Below are 15,364 nucleotides of genomic sequence, written 5' to 3'. Positions count from 1 at the left end.
ATCATCTCTGATGGGTGGTTGAATGTTCGTGGGCAAGGAATAATTAACTACATCTCCACCCCTCAACCAGTATTCTACAAGAGCACAGAAACATTTAACATACATTTACATTTAAGTCATTTAGCAGACGCTCTTATCCAGAGCGACTTACAAATTGGTGCATTCACCTTATGACATCCAGTGGAACAGCCACTTTACAATAGTGCATCTAAATCTTTTAAGGGGGGGGGGGGTGAGAAGGATTACTTTATCCTATCCTAGGTATTCCTTAAAGAGGTGGGGTTTCAGGTGTCTCCGGAAACAAGGGACAACAGACACACACGTCTCTACATTTCAGATGAGCTGAAGGCAGTCATCAATGACCTTGGCCCAGAGAAGGTATTTGCAGTGGTGACAGACAATGCTGTGAACATGAAGGCTGCTTGGTCAAAAGTGGAGGAGTCCTACCCTCACATCACACCCATTGGCTGTGCTGTTCATGCATTGAATCTGCTCCTCAAGGACATCATGACACTGAAAACAATGGATACACTCTACAAGAGAGCTAAGGAAATAGTTAGGTATGTGAAAGGTCATCAGGTTATAGCAGCAATCTACCTCACCAAGCAAAGTGAGAAGAATAAGAGCACCACATTGAAGCTGCCCAGCAACACCCATTGGGGTGGTGTTGTCATCATGTTTGACAGTCTCCTGGAGGGGAAGGAGTCTCCAAGAAATGGCCATATCACAGTCTGCCGATATGGACAGCCGCATCAAGATCCTCCTGGGTGATGTATTTTGGGAGAGAGTGGTAAGCAGCCTGAAACCTATAGCAGTAGCCATTGCATGGATTGAGGGAGACAATGCCATCATGTCTGATATTCAGACTCTGCTTACAGATGTAAGAGAAGAAATCCGTACTGCCCTGCCCACTTCACTGTTGCTCCATGCAGAGGAAACAGCAGTTCTGAAATACATCAAAAAGCATGAAGACTTCTGCCTGAAGCCCATACACACTGCAGCGTACATGTTGGACCCCAAGTATGTTGGCAGAGCATCCTGTCTGGAGCAGAGATCAACAAGGCCTATGGTGTCATCACTACCGTGTCTCACCACCTTGGCCTGGATGAGGGCAAGGTACTTGGCTGTCTGGCGAAGTACACTTCCAAGCAAGGGCTTTGGGATGGAGATGCAATATGGCAGTCGTGCCAACATATCTCATCAGCCACCTAGAGGAAGGTACTTTGTGGATCTGAGGCTCTTTCCCCTGTTTCCTCCATCATCCTCCAAATCCCACCAACATCAGCTGTCTCAGAGCGCAACTGGTCCTTGTTTGGGAACACACACACCAAAGCACGCAACAGGCTGACCAATATAAGGGTTGAAAAATTGGTGGCCATATGGGCAAATTTTAGGCTTTTTGAGCCTGACAAGTTTACCTCAACAAGGTTGAAAAGTGACAGTGAAGATGAGGCCTCAGAGTCTGATGTTCAAGAGGTGGACATTCAGGAGGTCCAGGGAGAAGACATGGAAGCCTGAGAGGAAGACAACCAAAGCTTTAGTTTCTAGACTATCATTTTACAGATTATGTTTTTGGGAGATGCGATGGATCATTGGGGATCATTCAATATTCCCTTTCTTTAATCAAAGTTCAATTCGTAACTAAATAGTTTTTAAATGACTTAAATGTAAATGTAAATGTAAAAATATCTATTGGAAGGATTGAATCATTTGTAATGATGTCTACTTATGTTGAGGTCAAAGGTTTATGTTTCTGTCTCCATATGATGTGGTAAATATATCCAATGCAAAAAACATCTACATTTAAATGGTATTAATATTAATTCCCATATATTTCCGTTAATTCCCACGGAAAGTTTCCACCTCTGAATATTCCCCAAAATGTGCAACCCAAATTACTACTTTATATGTAGTTGAGGCACATACCTTGTTAAAATTATATTCAATGTGGATCGAGGGATCCAGAAAGAGAGAGAGAGAGAGCGAGAGAGAGCGAGAGACAGGCAGGGTTTTATTTTTATTGACTTTTCTGCTCTTTTGCACACCAGTATTTCTACTTGCACATCATCATCTGTACATCTATCAATCCAGTGTTAATTTGCTAAATTGTAATTACTTCGGTACTATGGCCTATTTATTGCCTTACCTCCTCACGCCATTTGCACACACTGTATATAGACTTTCTGTTTTCTATTGTGTTATTGACTGTATGCTTGTTTTCTCCATGTGTAACTCTGTGTTGTTGTTTGTGTCGCACTGCTTTGCTTTATCTTGGCCAGGTCGCAGTTGTAAATGAGAACTTGTTCTCAACTAGCCTACCTGGTTAAATAAAGGTGTTCTCAACTAGCCTACCTGGTTAAATAAAGGTGTTCTCAACTAGCCTACGTGGTTAAATAAAGGTTAAATAAAAATAAGAAAGAGCGACAGAAAGACAGACAGCGAGATAACGACAGGGAGAGTTAGAGGGAGCCGGAGTTGAGAGAGAAATAAAGAAAGAACAAGTGAGAGAGACAGAGAAGGAGAGAGACAGAGAGAGAGAGAGAGACAGAGAGAGAGAGAGAGAGAGAGAGAGACAGAGGAGAGAGACAGAGACACAGAGAGAGAGAGACAGAGAGAGAGAGAGAGACAGAGAGAGAGACAGAGAGAGGGAGACAGAGAGAGAGACAGAGAGAGAGAGAGACAGAGAGAGAGAGAGAGAGAGAGAGAGAGAGTAAAGAAGTGGCATAGGGGTTGTCGTAGCATTTCAGCATTAGGGCTATTGAGATTAATATGTGTCCATGTCACGGGGGCTGTGTGGGAGGAGACATGGTTCAATAGACCCTAGAATTATGTAGGAGGGGTATCCCTCTAAGACAGGGTGAGAAGGCATGGGTGGAAGGGGTTCAGTCATGGCCCTTTGTCCTACTGCTACTGGAACATCAACTAGATACCCTCTTCTATCATTGATCTGTGTGTTCATAATGGGATTTCAGTGAGGATAATGCATCAAAGCACTTGAGGTTCTGCATCCTTATTCTCTAGATGTATTTTTTATGAATCTTCCTCTTTTCTGTAAATTCCCATCTTCCACTTTCTCATTCACACTATATTTCTCACCCCCCACCCCCTTGCTTCAATTTCAACGCTCCCACTCTTCACTTATCCATGGCTATTTCTCTATTGCTGGTTGTTGTGTCTGCTCTGTCTACCTTGGACCAAATGTGTATGTGGAATGTGCAGTGGGTATAAATTATTGTCTTCCTGTCTCCTCGGACACATTGAGGTAGCGAGACATACAGAATGAGAGGGAGAGAGAGAGAGAAGGGGGAGAGAGGCAGGGGATAAGGAGACATACAGAGAGAGAGATAGACACGCAGAGAGAAAGAGAGAGTCTGCACACTAACCAGACCATGCTCCAATGGGACTAGTCCTGCCTGTCTGCCTCACTCTGCCCCTGGGGACTTTGTGGAGGAGAACAGATAGACTTAGCTGGAAACAGTTCTTAGAAAGGTGCCGTCAGATGAATGGATGGAAGGATGAAGAGATGGAGAGATTAAGAGATGGAGGATTGGAGGGATGAAGAGATGGAGGAATGAAGAGATGGAGAGATGAAGAGATGGAGGGTTGGAGAGATGGAGAAATGGATTTCAAATATATCAATAGTTGAAAAGGTGCCCTTTTCAAATATACTGTCTTATCCCAGTCTCCACCATTTGGTGACTGTTAGATCCCTCTATACTAATCTGTATTATCTGTCATGTAAACTCAGCAAAAAAAGAAACGTCCTCTCACTGTCAACTGCAGGGGGGGGGGTTAAAATCAAAGTAACAGTCAGTATCTGGTGTGGCCACCAGCTGCATTAACTTCTTGCGTCGAGCCATCCCGGATCCGGTATCGTGACTACAGCCTCAAGCTCATTACCATAACGCAATGTTAACTATTCATGAAAATCGCAAATGAAATGAAATTAATCTATTTGCTCTCAAGCTTAGCCTTTTGTTAACAACACTGTCATCTCAGATTTTCAAAATATGCTTCTCAACCATTGCAAAACAAGCATTTGTGTAACAGTATTGATAGCTAACGTAGCATTTAGCATAGCATTTAGCGTTAGCATTCAGCAGGCAACATTTTCACAAAAACCAGAAAAAGCATTCAAATAAAATCATTTACCTTTGAAGAACTTCGGATGTTTTCAATGAGGAGACTCTCAGATAGCAAATGTTCAGTTTTTCCTGAAAGATTATTTGTTTAGGACAAATCGCTCCGTTTTCTGCGTCATGTTTAGCTACGGAAAAAAACCTGTATCCAGGATTGTGTAAATCTATCCGCAAGCTCATTAGCATAACACAATGTTAACTATTCATGAAAATCGCAAATGAAATGAAATTAATCTATTTGCTCTCAAGCTTAGCCTTTTGTTAACAACACTGTCATCTCAGATTTTCAAAATATGCTTTTGAACCATAGCTAAACAAGCATTTGTGTAAGAGTATTGATAGCCTAGCATTGTATTAAGCCTAGCATTCAGCATGCAACATTTTCCACAAAAAACAGAAAAGAATTCAAATAAAATCATTTACCTTTGAAGAACTTCAGATGTTTTCAATGAGGAGACTGTTAGATAGCAAATGTTCCGTTTTTACAAAAAATATTATTTGTGTCGTCTAATCGCTCCGTTTTGTTCATCACATTTGGGGAGGGGAAAAAATATATATATATATTAAGTCATTAAAACGCGAACTTTTTTCCAAATTAACTCCATAATATCGACAGAAACATGGTAAACCGATGTTTAGAATCAATCCTCAAGGTGTTTTTCACATATCTATCGACGATAAAATCCATCGTGGCAGTTTACTTTCTCTTCTGAAGAAATGGAACGCGCATGGACCTACAGATTACGCACACAGGACACCGGGCGGGACACCAGGTAAATGTAGTCTCTTATGGTCAATCTTCCAATGATATGCCTACAAACACGTCACAATGCTGCAGACACCTCGGGGAATAGACAGAAACCGCAGGCTCATTCCTGGCGCATTCACAGCCATATAAGGAGACATTGGAACACAGCGCCTTCAGAATCTGGGGCATTTCCTGTATGAAACTTCATCTTGGTTTCGCCTGTTGCATTAGTTCTGGGGCACTCACAGATAATATCTTTGCAGTTTTGGAGACGTCAGAGTTTTGTCTTTCCAAGGCTGTCAATTCCATGCATAGTCGAGCATCTTTTCGTGACAAAATATTGCGCTTAAAACGGGCACGTCTTTTTATCCAATAATGACATAGCGCCCCCATAGGTTGAACAGGTTAAGTACTGCAGTGCATCTCCTCCTCATGGACTACACCAGATTTGCTGTGAGATGTTACCCCACTCTTCCAACAAGGCACCTGCAAGTTCCCGGACATTTCTGTGGGGGAATGGCCCTCACCCTCCGATCCCAGACGTGCTCAATGGGATTGAGATCCAGGCTCTTCTCTGGCCATGGCAGAACACTGACATTCCTGTCTTGCAGGAAATCACGCACAGAACGAGCAGTATGGCTGGAGGGTCATGTCAGGATGTCTTCCCTGTAACGCACAGCGTTGAGATTGCCTGCAATGACAACAAGCTCAGTCCGATGATGCTGTGACACACTGCCCCAGACCATGATGGACCCTCCACCTCCAAATCGATCCTGCCCCAGAGTACAGGCCGCGGTGTAAAGCCCATTCCTTCGACGATAAACGCGAATCCGACCATCACCCCTGGTGAGACAAAATTGCGACTCCTTAGTGAAGAGCACTTTTTGCCAGTCCTGTCTGGTCCAGCGACGGTGGGTTCGTGCCCATATACGACATTGTTGCTGGTGATGTCTGGTGAGGACCTGCCTTACAACAGGCCTACAAGCTCTCAGTCCAGCCTCTCTCAGCCTATTGCGGACAGTCTGAGCACTGATGGAGGGATTGTGCGTTCCTGGTGTAACTCGGGCAGTTGTTGTTGCCATCCTGTACCTGTCTCGCAGGTGTGATGTTCGGATGTACCGATCCTGTGCAGGTGTTGTTACACGTGGTCTGCCACTGAAAGGACGATCAGCTGTCCATCCTGTCTCCCTGTAGTGCTGTCTTAGGCGTCTCACAGTACGGACATTGCAATCTATTGCCCTGGCCACATCTGCAGTCCTCATGTCTCCTTGCAGCATGCCTAAGGCATGTTCACGTAGATGAGCAGGGACCCTGGGCATCTTTCCTTCGGTGTTCAGTCAGTAGAAAGGCCTCTTTAGTGTCCTAAGTTTTCATAACTGTGACCTTAATTGCCTACTGTCTGTAAGCTGTTAGTGTCTTAATGACCGTTCCACAGGTGCGTGTTCATTAATTGTTTATGGTTCATTGAGCAAGCATGGGAAACAATGTTTAAACCCTTTACAATGAAGATCTGTGAAGTTATTTGGATTTTTACGAATTATCTTTGAAAGACAGAGTCCTGAAAAAGGGATGTTTCTTTTTTTGCTGAGTTTATTATCCATCATGTATTACCTGTCATGTACTGTATCTTTTGGTCTTTTGTAGCTCAGTTTGTAGAGCATGACGCTTCTAATGCCAGAGTAGTGGGTTTGTTTCCCGGGACCACCCATATATAAAATGCACGCATGACTGAAATTTGCTTTGGATAAAAGCATCTGCTAAATGGGATATATATATATATATATTGTACTGGACTTCCTCTACTCAGGATCAAAGGTGACAGGGGTCTTCCCATGAGAACAGCTTGGTGACCCTTCAACCAGACATGTTGGTCAACATCAGTTTATAATAGTATATTGGCCTGGAGTGTATAATGTACAGTATATTATAAACTGGGTGGTTTGAGTCCTGAATTCTGATTGGCTGAATGCCATGGTATATCAGTCCGTAGACCACGGGTATGACAAAATGTTTAGTTTTACTGCTCTAATTACCTTAGTAACCAGTTTATAATAACAATAAGGCACCTCGGGGGTTTGTGGTGTATGGCCATTATACCACTGCTAAGGGCTGTATCCAGGCACTCCACGCTGTATCCAGGCCCATTCCGTGCCCTCAGTCTTAGAGGCCAATCCCGTGCCCTCTAACTCACTCTTAAAGGCCCATCCCGTGCCCTCTAACTCACTCTTAAAGGCCCATCCCATGCCCTCTAACTCAGTCATAGAGGCCCATCCCGTGCCCTCAGTCTTAGAGGCCCATCCCGTGCCCTCTAACTCAGTCTTAAAGGCCCATCCCGTGCCCTCTAACTCACTCTTAAAGGCCCATCCCGTGCCCTCTAACTCAGTCTTAGAGGCCCATCCCGTGCCCTCTAACTCAGTCTTAAAGGCCCATCCCGTGCCCTCTAACTCAGTCTTAGAGGCCCATCCCCTGCCCTCTAACTCACTCTTAGAGGCTCATCCCCTGCTTTCCGATCTCTCGATCTCCTCTCCCTGTGTCACAGTCTTAGAAGCTCATCCCCTGGCCATTCCTGTCCTCTGTCTTGGTCCTACACCGCCCAATCTAATTTCCTGTGGGATCGGCCCCTAATAACACAAGACTGACTAAATATACTTTCCGAGGAGGCTGTGGTGATGGTTTGGCCCGTAGAGTGTTTTAGATGATGTATGTGTGTCATAGATCCACATGTTAGGGTCTCAAAAGGTCAGGTGGTATTGGAATGATGACTGATCAGAGCTGTGGCACAGAGCTGTGACAGCTGTGAGGGGATATGTGTGTGTGTGTGTTTGTGTTAGAGGTTGTGTGTGTCTGTGTTAGAGCTTGTGTGAGTATGTGTGTGTGTGTGTGTGTGTGTGTGTGTGTGTGTGTGTGTGTTAGAGGTTGTGTGTGTGAGGTTTGTGTGTGTGTGTGTGTGTGTATGTGTGTTAGAGGTTGTGTGTGTGTGTATATGTATATGTGCACGTTTGAGGGTGCGGTGCGTGTGTGTTAGAGGTTTTGTGAGTGAGAGGGTTTTTATCTCCAAGCCAAGCTCCCGGCCTATATCTCTAATCATGGCACACAAATCAATAGGCAGGCATGCAGGTGAGCCACATTGCAGCTCAGAGATGAATAATGGATGGATATGACATTATTAAAACACTTGGGTTATTCATCCAAAGCTGTACGTCGAGGCAGGCAGAGAGCAGTAGAGAACACCATACATCTAGCCAGGTCTCAGCAGAGGAAAAATGGTTAACACAGAGGTAGAGAGGAGACAGGGGAGGTAAAGGGTTAACAGAGGTAGAGATGAGACAGGGGAGGTAGAGGGTTAACACAGAGGTAGAGAGGAGACAGGGGAGGTAGAGGGTTAACACAGAGGTAGAGAGGAGACAGGGGTGGTAGAGGGTTAACAGAGGTAGAGAGGAGACAGGGGAGGTAGAGGGTTAACAGAGGTAGAGAGGAGACAGGGGAGGTAGAGGGTTAACACAGAGGTAGAGAGGAGACAGGGGAGGTAGAGGGTTAACAGAGGTAGAGAGGAGACAGGGGAGGTAAAGGGTTAACAGAGGTAGAGAGGAGACAGGGGAGGTAGAGGGTTAACAGAGGTAGAGAGGAGACAGGGGAGGTAGAGGGTTAACAGAGGTAGAGAGGAGACAGGGGAGGTAAAGGGTTAACAGAGGTAGAGATAGAGGGTTAACAGAGGTAGAGAGGAGACAGGGGAGGTAGAGGGTTAACAGAGGTAGAGATAGAGGGTTAACAGAGGTAGAGAGGAGACAGGGGATGTAGAGGGTTAACAGAGGTAGAGAGGAGACAGGGGAGGTAAAGGGTTAACAGAGGTAGAGATGAGACAGGGGAGGTAGAGGGTTAACAGAGGTACAGAGGAGACAGGGGAGGTAGAGGGTTAACAGAGGTACAGAGGAGACAGGGGAGGTAGAGGGTTAACAGAGGTAGAGATGAGACAGGGGAGGTAGAGGGTTAACAGAGGTAGAGAGGAGACAGGGGAGGTAGAGGGTTAACAGAGGTACAGAGGAGACAGGGGAGGTAGAGGGTTAACAGAGGTACAGAGGTAGAGAGGAGACAGGGGAGGTAGAGGGTTAACAGAGGTACAGAGGTAGAGAGGAGACAGGGGAGGTAAAGGGTTAACAGAGGTAGAGAGGAGACAGGGGAGGTGGAGGGTTAACAGAGGTAGAGAGGAGACAGGGGAGGTAGAGGGTTAAAAGGGGTAGAGAGGAGACAGGGGAGGTAGAGGGTTAACACAGAGGTAGAGAGGAGACAGGGGAGGTAGAGGGTTAACAGAGGTACAGAGGAGACAGGGGAGGTAGAGGGTTAACAGAGGTAGAGATGAGACAGGGGAGGTAGAGGGTTAACAGAGGTAGAGAGGAGACAGGGGAGGTAGAGGGTTAACAGAGGTACAGAGGAGACAGGGGAGGTAGAGGGTTAACAGAGGTACAGAGGTAGAGAGGAGACAGGGGAGGTAGAGGGTTAACAGAGGTACAGAGGTAGAGAGGAGACAGGGGAGGTAAAGGGTTAACAGAGGTAGAGAGGAGACAGGGGAGGTGGAGGGTTAACAGAGGTAGAGAGGAGACAGGGGAGGTAGAGGGTTAAAAGGGGTAGAGAGGAGACAGGGGAGGTAGAGGGTTAACACAGAGGTAGAGAGGAGACAGGGGAGGTAAAGGGTTAACAGAGGTAGAGATGAGACAGGGGAGGTAAAGGGTTAACAGAGGTAGAGATGAGACAGGGGAGGTAGAGGGTTAACAGAGGTAGAGAGGAGACAGGGGAGGTAGAGGGTTAACAGAGATACAGAGGTAGAGAGGAGACAGGGGAGGTAAAGGGTTAACAGAGGTAGAGAGGAGACAGGGGAGGTAGAGGGTTAACACAGAGGTAGAGAGGAGACAGGGGAGGTAAAGGGTTAACAGAGGTAGAGAGGAGACAGGGGAGGTAAAGGGTTAACAGAGGTAGAGAGGAGACAGGGGAGGTAGAGGGTTAACAGAGGTAGAGAGGAGACAGGGGAGGTAGAGGGTTAACAGAGGTAGAGAGGAGACAGGGGAGGTAGAGGGTTAACAGAGGTAGAGAGGAGACAGGGGAGGTAGAGGGTTAACAGAGGTAGAGAGGAGACAGGGGAGGTAGAGGGTTAACAGAGGTAGAGAGGAGACAGGGGAGGTAGAGGGTTAACAGAGGTAGAGAGGAGACAGGGGAGGTAGAGGGTTTAACAGAGGTAGAGAGGAGACCGGGGAGGTAGAGGGTTAACAGAGGTAGAGAGGAGGGGAGGTAGAGGGTTAACAGAGGTACAGAGGTAGAGAGGAGACAGTAAAGGGTTAACAGAGGTAGAGAGGAGACAGGGGAGGTAGAGGGTTAACAGAGGTAGAGAGGAGACAGGGGAGGTAGAGGGTTAACAGAGGTAGAGAGGAGACAGGGGAGGTAGAGGGTTAACAGAGGTAGAGAGGAGACAGGGGAGGTAGAGGGTTAACAGAGGTAGAGAGGAGACAGGGGAGGTAGAGGGTTAACAGAGGTAGAGAGGAGACAGGGGAGGTAGAGGGTTAACAGAGGTACAGAGGTAGAGAGGAGACAGGGGAAATAAATGGTTAACAGAGGTAGAGAGGAGACAGGGGAGGTAGAGGGTTAACAGAGGTACAGAGGTAGAGAGGAGACAGGGGAAATAAATGGTTAACAGAGGTAGAGAGGAGACAGGGGAGGTAGAGGGTTAACACAGAGGTAGAGAGGAGACAGAGGAGGTAAAGGGTTAACAGAGGTAGAGAGGAGACAGGGAGGTAGAGGGTTAACAGAGGTACAGAGGAGACAGGGAGGTAGAGGGTTAGGTACAGAGGTAGAGAGGAGACAGGGGAGGTAGAGGGTTAACAGAGGTACAGAGGTAGAGAGGAGACAGGGGAGGTAAAGGGTTAACAGAGGTAGAGAGGAGACAGGGGAGGTGGAGGGTTAACAGAGGTAGAGAGGAGACAGGGGAGGTAGAGGGTTAAAAGGGGTAGAGAGGAGACAGGGGAGGTAGAGGGTTAACACAGAGGTAGAGAGGAGAGGGGAGGTAAAGGGTTAACAGAGGTAGAGATGAGACAGGGGAGGTAAAGGGTTAACAGAGGTAGAGATGAGACAGGGGAGGTAGAGGGTTAACAGAGGTAGAGAGGAGACAGGGGAGGTAGAGGGTTAACAGAGGTACAGAGGTAGAGAGGAGACAGGGGAGGTAAAGGGTTAACAGAGGTAGAGAGGAGACAGGGGAGGTAGAGGGTTAACACAGAGGTAGAGAGGAGACAGGGGAGGTAAAGGGTTAACAGAGGTAGAGAGGAGACAGGGGAGGTAAAGGGTTAACAGAGGTAGAGAGGAGACAGGGGAGGTAGAGGGTTAACAGAGGTAGAGAGGAGACAGGGGAGGTAGAGGGTTAACAGAGGTAGAGAGGAGACAGGGGAGGTAGAGGGTTAACAGAGGTAGAGAGGAGACAGGGGAGGTAGAGGGTTAACAGAGGTAGAGAGGAGACAGGGGAGGTAGAGGGTTAACAGAGGTAGAGAGGAGACAGGGGAGGTAGAGGGTTAACAGAGGTAGAGAGGAGACAGGGGAGGTAGAGGTTTAACAGAGGTAAGGAGACCGGGGAGGTAGAGGGTTAACAGAGGTAGAGAGGAGACAGGGGAGGTAGAGGGTTAACAGAGGTACAGAGGTAGAGAGGAGACAGGGGAGGTAAAGGGTTAACAGAGGTAGAGAGGAGACAGGGGAGGTAGAGGGTTAACAGAGGTAGAGGAGACAGGGGAGTTAGGGTTAACAGAGGTAGAGAGGAGACAGGGGAGGTAGAGGGTTAACAGAGGTAGAGAGGAGACAGGGGAGGTAGAGGGTTAACAGAGGTTAGGAGACAGGGGGTAAAGGGTTAACACAGAGGTAGAGATGAGACAGGGGAGGTAAAGGGTTAACAGAGGTAGAGAGGAGACAGGGGAGGTAGAGGGTTAACAGAGGTAGAGAGGAGACAGGGGAGGTAAAGGGTTAACAGAGGTATAGAGGAGACAGGGGAAATAAATGGTTAACAGAGGTAGAGAGGAGACAGGGGAGGTAGAGGGTTAACACAGAGGTAGAGAGGAGACAGGGGAGGTAGAGGGTTAACACAGAGGTAGAGAGGAGACAGGGGAGGTAAAGGGTTAACAGAGGTAGAGAGGAGACAGGGGAGGTAGAGGGTTAACAGAGGTAGAGAGGAGACAGGGGAGGTAGAGGGTTAACAGGGGTAGAGAGGAGACAGGGGAGGTAAAGGGTTAACACAGAGGTAGAGATGAGACAGGGGAGGTAGAGGGTTAACAGAGGTAGAGAGGAGACAGGGGAGGTAGAGGGTTAACAGAGGTAGAGAGGAGACAGGGGAGGTAGAGGGTTAACAGAGGTATAGAGGAGACAGGGGAGGTAGAGGGTTAACAGAGGTAGAGATGAGACAGGGGAGGTAGAGGGTTAACAGAGGTAGAGAGGAGACAGGGGAGGTAGAGGGTTAACACAGAGGTAGAGATGAGACAGGGGAGGTAGAGGGTTAACAGAGGTAGAGAGGAGACAGGGGAGGTAGAGGGTTAACACAGAGGTAGAGAGGAGACAGGGGAGGTAGAGGGTTAACAGAGGTAGAGAGGAGACAGGGGAGGTAGAGGGTTAACACAGACACAGATGGACACACACACACACACACACACAGCTGTACATTTTCATCGTTTATTTAGTGCAATGAAACAAAGAGCCCCAATGATGTATGGGAAGCCATTATGACCTTAGGCCACTACTATTGATAATCATTATCCACACTGTAAACATGTTCACAGGAGAACGGCTCATAATAACGTTCGGAACGGAGCGGATGGAATGGCATCAATGACCTGGAAACCATGGAAACCATGTTTTTGATGTGTTTGATACCGTTCCACTGATTCCTCTCCGGTCATTACCACCAGCCCGTTTCTCCCCAATAAAGGTCCCACCAACCTCCTGTGATGTACGCAATATACGTGAATAATTTAACTGAGCTGCATCAAACCTACACACCTAAATAACCAGCGTACGTACACACCATCTCCACCCTTTCATGTTCTTTTATGATACGAGACACTAATAGGCTCATATAAAATGTCTCTGATGTTGGAATAATTACAGAAACCCAGTCTAAAGCACAGACTGCCTGTGATGGTTTCAAAGAGACTAACAGGTGTGTGTGTGTGTGTGTGTGTGTTCCCTCCCGCCCCTCAGGTAAAGGGGACCTGATTGGCAGTGACTCCCTGACCAAGAAGCAGGTGATTAAAACGAATGCCAACGTGAAGGCTCTGACCTACTGTGACCTGCAGTACATCAGTCTGAAGGGACTGAGGGAGGTTCTCCGGCTCTACCCAGAGTACGCCCAGAAGTTCATCTCTGAGATACAACATGATCTGACCTATAACCTCAGAGAGGGTCACGGAGCTGACGTGAGTCGAACTGCAACGCAGGCATGCATACGCTACTAAACACACATGCAGTAAAATAAAAACACACACACACACACACACACGCAGTAAAAACATGCACACACAGACACACACACGTGCACACAGACACACACACTAGTACATTGTTAATTGTAATATTTCCCTCAATAAAAAGAAAACAGTCATTACATTCATTATTTACAGCTCTACAGACTACAGCTCTACAGCTTACAGCTCTACAGCTCTACCTGGTTTGTTTGATCAAGAGTGAGGAGGGACGGGTTCGTCTGTGTGTGTGTGTGCCTGCGTGCGCACTTGTGTGTCTCTCTGTGTGAGAGTGGTGAGACCAGTAACAAAATGGAGTCCCTCTCATATCTGTGTGAGAGTGGTGAGACCAGTAACAAAATGGAGTCCCTCTCATATCTGTGTGAGAGTGGTGAGACCAGTAACAAAATGGAGTCCCTCTCATATCTGTGTGAGAGTGGTGAGACCAGTAACAAAATGGAGTCCCACTCTTGTCTCTGTTATCTCCTAGTGCTGCAGTATAAAGCTCTGAAGGGCTTGGTTCTGATCTAGCCTGAGGGTACATTCACCTTCAAAGGGCACATCATGCACTGTGTACATAAACACTGCTCACCCTAGCTCGGGCTCTCGCTTCTTAAAAACACATCCACCCTTCCGTACACACACACTTGGCTGACTGTATGCAGCGGAGTCAAACTCAACGAGACAGGAATAGCAGCGTGCAGCGTTTTGGAGTGTGTGCAGGAGATAAAAATAGCACGGGGGAAGGCAGGGGCTCTCCCTGACTGGCTGTGTCCCCACAGCTCCTGCTAAATGTGGATGCTGCCTGATAAAAATAGCACGGGGGAAGGCAGGGGCTCTCCCTGACTGGCTGTGTCCCCACAGCTCCTGCTAAATGTGGATGCTGCCTGATAAAAATAGCACGGGGGAAGGCAGGGGCTCTCCCTGACTGGCTGTGTCCCCACAGCTCCTGCTAAATGTGGATGCTGCCTGATAAAAATAGCACGGGGGAAGGCAGGGGCTCTCCTGACTGGCTGTGTCCCCACAGCTCCTGCTAAATGTGGATGCTGCCTGATAAAAATAGCACGGGGGAAGGCAGGGGCTCTCCCTGACTGGCTGTGTCCCCACAGCTCCTGCTAAATGTGGATGCTGCCTGATAAAAATAGCACGGGGGAAGGCAGGGGCTCTCCCTGACTGGCTGTGTCCCCACAGCTCCTGCTACATTTGGATGCTGCCTGATAAAAATAGCCCAGACAGCAAGGAGGAGAGAGGGAGGATGGGGAAGAGGAGGAGGAGGATAGGGGAGGACGCGCTCCTGCCCCGACTCCCCTCATATCACTCCTCCCTTCAGAGTAACATGTTTATTTCAAGCTCCCACTTTCTAATGTCTAATCTAACCTCAGAGCCCCAGAGGAAAGTAGGGGCTGCTTCACTGTGCAGGTGTGTGTGTACATGTGGCTGTGTGTGTGTGTGTGTGTTTACATGTGGCTGTGTGTGTGTGTGAATATGTGCCTGTGCGTGTGTGTGTGTTTGTTTTACATGTGGCTATGTGTGTGTGTGAACATGTGCCTGTGTGTGTGTGTGAACATGTGCCTGTGGCTATGTGTGTGTGTGAACATGTGCCTATGTGTGTGTGTGTTTACATGTGGCTGTATGTGTGTGTGCACGTGCATGAGATTGCATACATACAGTACCAGTCAAAAGTTTGGACACATCTAGTCATTCCAGGGTTTTTCTTTATTTTGACTATTTTCTAAATTGTAGAATAATAGTGAAGACATCAAAACTACGAAATAACACAAATAGAATCATGTAGTAGTAACCAAAATATATTTTATATTTGAGATTCTTCAAAGTAGCCACCCTTTGCCTTGATGACAGCTTTGCACACTCTTGGCATTCTCTCAACCAGCTTCATGAGTTGGTCACCTGGAATGCATTTCAATTAACAGGTGTGCCTTGTTAAAAGTTAATTTGTGGAATCTCTTTCCTTCTTAATGCATTTGAGCCAATCAGTTGTG

The 15,364-nt window shown here is 47.2% G+C and overlaps 1 protein-coding gene across 1 annotated transcript in view; it reads left to right on the top strand.

The window, feature by feature from the left end:
- kcnh3 (potassium voltage-gated channel, subfamily H (eag-related), member 3) overlaps positions 1 to 15,364 on the top strand; it is a 98,451-nt gene that overhangs the window by 63,917 nt on the left and 19,170 nt on the right. Inside the window, 1 exon segment of the mRNA XM_065017083.1 lies at positions 13,105 to 13,319. Coding sequence (XP_064873155.1) covers positions 13,105 to 13,319 — 215 coding nt within the window.

This window comes from Oncorhynchus nerka, linkage group LG1, assembly GCF_034236695.1.
Source record: "Oncorhynchus nerka isolate Pitt River linkage group LG1, Oner_Uvic_2.0, whole genome shotgun sequence".
Classification (NCBI taxonomy): Eukaryota; Metazoa; Chordata; class Actinopteri; order Salmoniformes; family Salmonidae; genus Oncorhynchus; species Oncorhynchus nerka.
The sequence above is the reverse complement of the archived record's forward strand: the minus strand, read 5'-3'. Positions and strand labels throughout refer to the sequence as shown.